The sequence below is a fragment of the Cheilinus undulatus genome, linkage group 11 (assembly GCF_018320785.1).
Source record: "Cheilinus undulatus linkage group 11, ASM1832078v1, whole genome shotgun sequence".
Lineage (NCBI taxonomy): Eukaryota > Metazoa > Chordata > Actinopteri > Labriformes > Labridae > Cheilinus > Cheilinus undulatus.
Window position 1 is genome coordinate 7,751,040 of NC_054875.1, and position 8,232 is coordinate 7,759,271.

The following is an 8,232-nucleotide window of genomic DNA, read 5'->3' on the forward strand; positions in this document are numbered from 1 at the left end:
TTTAGGCGCCAGATTCGAAAAAAAAGAAGAAAAGCTTGAAGACGTCAACATCCAGATTAAAGAGAGGTTTCCTCCCAGTGGGTAGTGTGCCCTCTCGGTGGACAAAACACGAGAGGTAAAACTGGGTAAAATTAAGTCCTGTAATTTCCTTGGTATAAAGTTAATTTTCACTAACATCCTCCCATGTGCATATTTGTGAAATAAATGGTTAAATAGTTTATAATTCCTCATCTGTTTTTGCAGAGTTCTAGTTGATATTCTTATAACAAAAAATGTTGAATCTTATTCAGGTTTTGTGATCCTTTTATATAAAATATCTGACAGCTTTTTTGTATTATAATAGAGAGGTGAGACAGGAGCTCTGTATTATGGGCACAATATCAGTATCAGCAGGTATCAGTGAATAAGATAATTAATGCTATCGGCAGATACAAACATTTCTGCTGATATTTACAACCAAAATACATATAAATATCCTCCACATGTACAATTAAGTTTGAGGAATTTTGAGCAGGACTAACAGACCTTTGTCAGCTGCAGTCTTTTTCCTTTGTTCATCCTCAATCTTTTGACTTTTAAGTGTTTTTTTTACGATTGAAATTTTAGGTCTGAACTACATCTACATATCTATTTTGATATCATGTAAAATAAAAATTGAAAACAGCATATTTGATCTAATATTGCGCATCAGTACTTGGACAGAAGAATTGTATTTGACAGCACATCACAGGGAAGTGAGCTCCGTTTGTCCCTCTATCCATGTAAATTATTTAACTTATCTTTTTCTTCAGGTGTTCTGGGAGTTAGATGCCGTCCATAACAGCCCCGTTTTGTGCCAAGTATCAGTATGGATGAAGCAACCCTTGAGGCGGCTATTTCTACCTATGGGGCCCAGCTGCAGCAAGTAGAGTCAGCCCTGTCTGCTGGCCTGGACCCCTCCCAGCAGTCAGACCTTCTTAAACTAAAAGAGGACCTTTGTCAGCTGATAGAGCTCACTGAAGCCAGCCTTGTGTCTGTCAGGAAGAGTCAGCTGCTGGCCAGCCTTGAGGACAATAACGGACTACAGTCAAATACCACAGAGGCTGCAAATGACACGGACAGTACAAACAGAAATCTAGGAGATGAGTTTGCTGCTTTCTATGCTGAACTTGGAGAGTCCTCAGGTGGTAGCTTTGAGACTAGAGAGAGGGAAAAGGCAGAGGATGATGTGGAAGAAGAGGAGGAGGAGGAAGAAGATTCACTCAGTGGTGCCAAAGTAAGAGCTCCCTATAAAACAACATGGGGGACACTGGAGTATCACAACGCCATGGTGGTGGGGGCAGAACCACCAGACGGAGAAGAGGCACAAGTAAGAGTTCTCTACCTGTACCCCACCCAGAGGTCGATGAAACCCTGTCCGTTTTACCTTGAGGACAGGTGTCGCTTCAAGGATGATTGTCGGTAAAGTACAGCTTTAAGTCTTACTTAAGGTAAGATAAGATAGACTAAATTTATCCTGGACTCTGTCCCACAGTTACATAATCAATAAATACATACATAAATATCATACAGAACACATTACATCCTGTAGCAGCAGTATATCCATCTAACAATTTCCATATCTATGTAAAAAGCAAACTTCTGACAGCAGTAGTATATGGGCATATTGCACAACCTCTTGGCACATCTTACATCACCTGTTGTTCAGACATTTAATGGACATGGGCACAAATGAATGTTTGTAACGGTTCAAGTCTGGCCTGAGGGACTGTAAATCTTCTTCCTGAGGGTAAGAGCAGAAACAATTTTCTGTGCCTGTCTAACAACAGACTGCTCATGCAGTGTTTGGAGAGATGGGTGCTTATTGACACCCATGATTTTCATCACAAGACGAGTTATCTGTTACTGTTACTTGTTAAAGTCAACATTTAGCTTGTCTACATGTGTCATTTCCCATGTTCTTGCCATACTAACAATATAATGAAACCTTAAACCTTATTTTCTGTGCAGCTTTTAATTAGTAACTTCTAATTGTCACCTTGTTGGTTTTCTAACCCTGCAGGTTTTCTCACGGCGAGGTCGTATTTGTCTCCGAGCTCAGAGAATTCCTTGAGACTGACCTCAGTAATCTTGAAGAAGGATCATCGTGCTTGGCTCGGCATGAGGATGGAATCTGGTACCCAGCCAAAATTAAAGGTACTCCATTAAGGGAACAAGTTTTTGAGGGTGTGCAAACTGTGAAAAGTTTGAGAGTAAATTCACAGAGAGCCAACAAATCTGCGTTACCAAAACAATCATGACACCAACAGGTGAAATATTCAAGTATGTCAGAATGTCTTTCCTTCCCCTTTTTTGTCTTAATTTAGAAATTGACAGCGGTTTCTGCACTGTGAAGTTTGACAGCCTGCTGCTCAAAGAAGTTGTGGTTGAGGCTTACTGTATTACCCCCCCCCCCCCCAGAGAAGATGACCCCGTCTCTTCTGAGTCCGACATGGAGGACACAGGAGATGGAGATGACCTGGGATATGCCAAAGGTCTGTATGGATATGCATTGCTTTTCCTCCACCATTCAAAATATGAGCTTGACCTTGATATCTCACAAAAATAGAGTTTGACTTTGGTGTATTTTAATGGAGCTGTAAAAAGCAAATTGAAGACTTTCCTCGTTTAATGGCTTGTATTCTGTCATTCAATAAACATTTTAACATGCTGATTTATGGAACAGTATTTTCTGCCATTTACCTTTAACAAAATGACTGATTCTGTTTCTCATTTCTGTTTTTACTGAACAGTTATGGACTCGGCTGCAGACTTCACTGACTTGTTAAATAGCTCAAACTTTGGTGGCTGGGAGGCGCATACCAGAGGAATAGGATCCAAACTTTTACTTCAAATGGGTTATGAATATGGAAAAGGTAAGTGCAGGTGCTCTGCATTCAAGGTTTCAGTGTGACTCACAGAGTAGATGTTCCATATGGATGAAACGGTTATTCCCCCCATTTAGTAATGGCATTAAGATTTATATTGCTGTTGAATCCGTTTGTGATTTATAATTGCAATTTAATATCACAGTAAATACTATGGTGGCCCTGAAGGCCAATAGGAATAAATATTTCAAAAGCACAAAATAAATTTCACAAAAACACAAAAACATTTCACAAAACAAAAATAAATTTCACAGAACAAAAATACAAAACAAATGTGTTTTGTGAAATGTATTTTTGTTCTGTGAAATATTTTTGTGTTTTGTGAAATGTATTTTTGTTCTGTGAAATATTTTTGTGTTTTGTGAAATGTATTTTTGTTCTGTGAAATGTTTTTGTGTTTTGTGAAATGTATTTTTGTTCTGTGAAATGTTTTTGTGTTTTGTGAAATGTATTTTTGTTCTGTGAAATGTTTTTGTGTTTTGTGAAATGTATTTTTGTTCTGTGAAATATTTTTGTGTTTTGTGAAATTTATTTTTGTTCTGTGAAATGTTTTTGTGTTTTGTGAAATTTATTTTTGTTTTGTGAAATGTTTTTGTGTTTTGTGAAATTTTTTTGTGTTTCGTGAAATATATTTTGCGCTTTTGAAATATTTATTCCTATTGGCCTTCAGGGCCACCGTAAAATACTGTCCAGACAGCATGCAATGTTAACCTGACACACTAGATAGACTGATTATATCCATTGCATTGCATATATTTCACAATCATCTGGAAAACCTCCCATACAAGGACTTTCAAAACATTCTCAGAAGGTGACTGGATAAACATTCTGTCACATTAAATAAGGGCCAATCAGGGGGACAAGACCATGAGGTAGTAGACATCTGCAGCTCCGGTAGTAAACTGAGCTCGACCTGCTGGCGCTACTGCAGTTAACCCTTTAACTCCTGAGTTTCTGGACTCTTTTCTTTAATCATAAAAAGCTCAGAAAATTCCCTTTGAGTACGTGCTTTTGCACAGTTTTCCACAATACTTAGAACTTTTAATATATGGCAGTTATTTACATTTTACGGCATTTTAAGTGTTTTAACAGTTTAAAATGAAGAAACTTAACTTATTTTCTCATCAATCTACACTTAATATCTCATCATGACAAAGTGTAAACAAAAATTAGATTTTTTTTTTGCAGATTTATTACAAAAGAACTGAAATATCACACTTACACAAGTATTCAGACCTTTTGCAAAAACACTTTACATTTAGCTCAGGTTCCTCCTATTTCTCTGGACTTTTGTTGAGATGTCTCTACACCTTTGTTGGAGTAGGGCTGAACTATTTTGGAAAATAATCTAATTTCGATTTTTTTCACCCAATATTGCAATTTGATATCAGAATCAGAATCTTTACTAATGACCACACAAACAATTTGGTGGAATTTGCTTTTGGAAAGCACTTGAAAAGGATGCTCGCATCAACTGTGTCTTCACAGAACAGACAAAAACATTAGACAACAGTACAACAAAAAGGCATATTTAGTCCATGGCTTGATTGAGTGTTCTTATGGCAGAGGGGATGAAACTGTTTTTGAGTCTTACTGACTTGGTTGGCCGAGATCTGTAGCGCCTCCCTGAGGGCATGAGAGTGAGCAGGTGATGAAGAGGATGGGAGGCAACCGAGGTGATTTTGAAGGCTCTTTGTGTGATGATGTAGTGTGTCTATGGATGGGAGGGGTTGACCGATGATTTTGGAGGATTTGTAGACAATGCGCTGTAGTTTTTTGCGTGAATGTGAGTCCAAATTACCATACCAGACAATTATTAAAAAGGTAAGTATTCTTTCTGTGATGGTGGTGTAGAACTGTAGGAGAAGGTTGGATCTGACTCTTTATGAGCTGGCGGAGGAAGAATAAACGTTGGTTGGCTTTCTTGTAGGTGTGGTCTGAGTGGAGTTTCCATTTGAGTGTGCTGGAGATGTGTGTGCCGAGGAATTTAAAGGAATCAGTGATGGTGATGGGTTCGGACAAGATGTGCAGAGGGGTATTTGGTGTGGGATTGTGGGTAAAGTTAACTATGATTTCCTGAGTTTTTGCTGTATTGATTTGGAGACGATTGTCTTGGCATCGAGTAGTTGTTTGGGCTATCTGTTGACGGTAGTGTTGTTCATTATTGTTTGTGATGATTCCAACTATGGTGGTATCATCTGCATACTTGATAATGAAGACTGAGCTGTGGGTGGAGGTGAGGTTGTTGGTGTACAAGGAAAAGAGCCATATGCGATTATTCTTTAACTTTCTTTAATTCCTAAACAAGGGCTGAACATTTTGACTCGTATTGCTGGATATGAATTGTTGCATTGTAGGGTTTTTGTCATTATCATATTTAATTTTTAAAAAAGAACAAAAATGAAGGTGGGATTATTTTGTAGACTATTAAAAAAATATGGCACTTGAATGATCGCATGATATGTCACGCATAACATCTCTTCTGCAAAAAAAAAAAAACCAAACAAAAAAAAACCAAACAATTGAAAACTGCTATTTCGAAAAAAAATTAGGTCAAAGGAGTATCCCTCTGTGATTTGAAAATTGCAGCAGGCCATTTTGCGATTTAACCAAATTTTTGATTTATTTCCCAGCCCTAGATTGGAGTCCACCTGTGGTAAATTAAATTGATTGGATGTGATTTGGAAAGGTGCACACCTCTCTAGAAAGCCTCACAGCTGACAATGAATATCAGAGCAAAATCCAAGCCATGAGGTCAGAGGAACTGCCTGCAGAGCTCATAGACAGGATTGTTGCAAGGCACAGATCTGGGAAGGCTACAAAAAATTCTGCTGTACTGAAGGTTCACAAGAGCACAGTGGGCTCCAGAGTTCTTAAATGGAAGAAGTTTGGCACAACCAGGACTCTTCCAAGAACTGATTGCGCTACCAAATTGAGCAATCAGGAGAGAAGGGCCTCAGTAAAAGAGGTGACCAGGGACCAGGTGGTCACTCTGCTCCAGAGCTCTAGAGATCCTGTGTGGAGATGGGACACAGTTCCAGAAGGACAACCGTCACTGCAGCCCTCCACTGGTCTGGGATTTATGGTAGCAAGGCTGCACATGAAAACCTGCTTGGTCTTCACATGGAATTTTTTTGCAAACTCTAAGTGATAAATGAATGTTTTTCTAAAGGGCTGATATTGGCCAATAGCAATGTCAAACCTATGCACTGATGCATCTCTAATTAGAATAGCCTGACTTCACCAGCAAAATAGCAATAAGCATCCAAACATTGGATTTTTTTTTTGCCCCATCACTTCTGCACCAATATCATGAGAGGTCCTTATTATAAATGCATAAGAGGAGTACATGCTCAATATGGCCATCCTTCAGTCACAAGAAATTCCAGATTTTTTTGTGAAAAGTGAAAGAAAATATAATAATAGAAATGAGGTAATTCCTGATGTCTCTCACAGATTTTTAAAGACTGATCAAATAGAAAACAGTTAATATAATATTGATACAGGGGATGTGATATACTGACAAAACACTAGAGGGCGACAGAGGTTGCATGCCTCTTCACCCTCCTACTGGGCAGCAGCAACTTTATGTGAATTGTTGGCAGTTTGAGAAATCATACCATGTTTGATTATTTTGGAGTGTAAATTTTGGATATTTGTGTTAATTTTCTCTTTTGTCTACAAAAAATGCTTCATAAAAAAACTGGACAGCACATAAAATATGTTAGAGTGAAATCTGTTTTTTTACCTCAGATTTTACATGCAGGGGGTTATTTTCCACACTTGTGTTTGTTTTGTTTCCTCAGGTTTAGGAAAGAATCAGGAGGGTCGAGTAGAGACTGTCATGGCGGTAGTCCTTCCTAAAGGAAAGTCCCTGGACCAGTGTGCTAAGCTCACTCAAAGACGTACGCAAAGCAAGATCAGCAAAGACGGCTCACAGACTGCTCGCCCAAAGAGACACCGTAAACCCCGGGTCAACACAGAAGGGAGGAAAACGGTCTTTGACTTTCTGAATCACCAGCTTGGAGGAAAGAGCGCTGACGCTGCTGAGGGGGGAGCTGCTGCACTGTTAGCAGCAGCGACTGAGGTGGAGGCTTACAGAGGAGGGAAAAACATCAAGAGGAGTCTGAATGTGAGGTTGTTCCAGGCTGCTGAGAGGGTGTCCCAGACCGAGAGAGAGATCCAGAAACTGACTGAGTCACTCGGCAGACAAACAGGAAGGTCAGCTCTGAGTTCTGTGCACGTTGTTTATCATTTGTGTTTCTGTTTGTCTAATCTGACTTCTGTGAATACATCCACAGCTCAGCATCTGTTCTCTCCTCCATGGAGAGAACTGACTCATTAGCAATCACACCACCACTTGAACATACATACAAACGCATGCACTGTTCCCACAGCTTCAACTGATTGTTAAGAAGGAGCTCACTGGTTGTGAGGCTCCTGTCAAGCAAAGTGGAAATAAATTGTATTTATGAGATGGTCCGTGGGAGTTGTGTAAAAATGTAAATATGGTGTGAAGATTCAACACTTGTATCTGTGGAAATCTTATTCTGGAGACATGAAGCTTAAACAAAGTTGTCTCCTCAGTCGTTCCCCACCTCCTAACCTGTTTGTTGTTTGTGTGCGAAGGGACACATCTACAGTGAAGCAGCTGGAGGAGAGGCTGTCAGTGGCCCGGCGGCTGCTGGCCCAGCAGAAAGCTCAGGAGCTGTCCATCCAGAGAGAGCACAGGAAGGCTGACACGCACAAGAAGATGACTGAGTTCTGACTTCTCAAAGATTTGGAGGATGAAGGGGAGCTCTGCTCCACTGAGATGAACTTTAGGTTCTTGGCTGTTGTCAGTTATTTACTATGAAGTTTTTTTAAAGACATTTTTTGGTATTTGTTCTTATTGATTGTGGACTGGAGCTGACAGCAGAGCCCAGCATTGAAAAAATTGATCATTTCTGTTTCCTAGAACTGAGTTTATTTGGTGGGAACATTTATTTGATTATAAACTGTACTGTAACAAACTAAACTTTCATTCTTAACGTTTTGTCTCCCTGTGTTACTCTTCATCAGAACTGAAAACTCAGGTTGGAGAACTTCCTATGCTGTTTCTGTTTTTAAAACACCTTATTGTTTGTTCTATGCTGTGTAGGTCGAAGATAAGAATGAGCCTCATTCAACTCTATATTCTTAAAGGGGACATATTCTGCAAAAATCACCTTTTCAGGCTTTTCTAGCAAAAATATGTGCCCCTGGCCTGTCCACAATCCCCTCAAGTAACATAAAAAATCCATTTCCTTCCCCCTCTCTTTCACCACCTTTTTAGAAAATGTGTGCT

The 8,232-nt window shown here is 39.4% G+C and overlaps 1 protein-coding gene across 1 annotated transcript; it reads left to right on the forward strand.

Moving 5' to 3' along the window:
* Nucleotides 1-7,936, forward strand: LOC121518048 (zinc finger CCCH-type with G patch domain-containing protein-like). Its single transcript, XM_041800232.1, has 7 exons — nucleotides 1-115; nucleotides 792-1,440; nucleotides 2,042-2,175; nucleotides 2,346-2,513; nucleotides 2,772-2,894; nucleotides 6,713-7,127; nucleotides 7,536-7,936. The coding sequence occupies exons 2-7, from the start codon at nucleotides 848-850 to the stop codon at nucleotides 7,672-7,674; spliced, it is 1,572 nt and encodes a 523-aa protein (XP_041656166.1). The 5' UTR covers nucleotides 1-115; nucleotides 792-847; the 3' UTR covers nucleotides 7,675-7,936.
* Nucleotides 7,937-8,232: the final 296 nt, after the last annotated feature.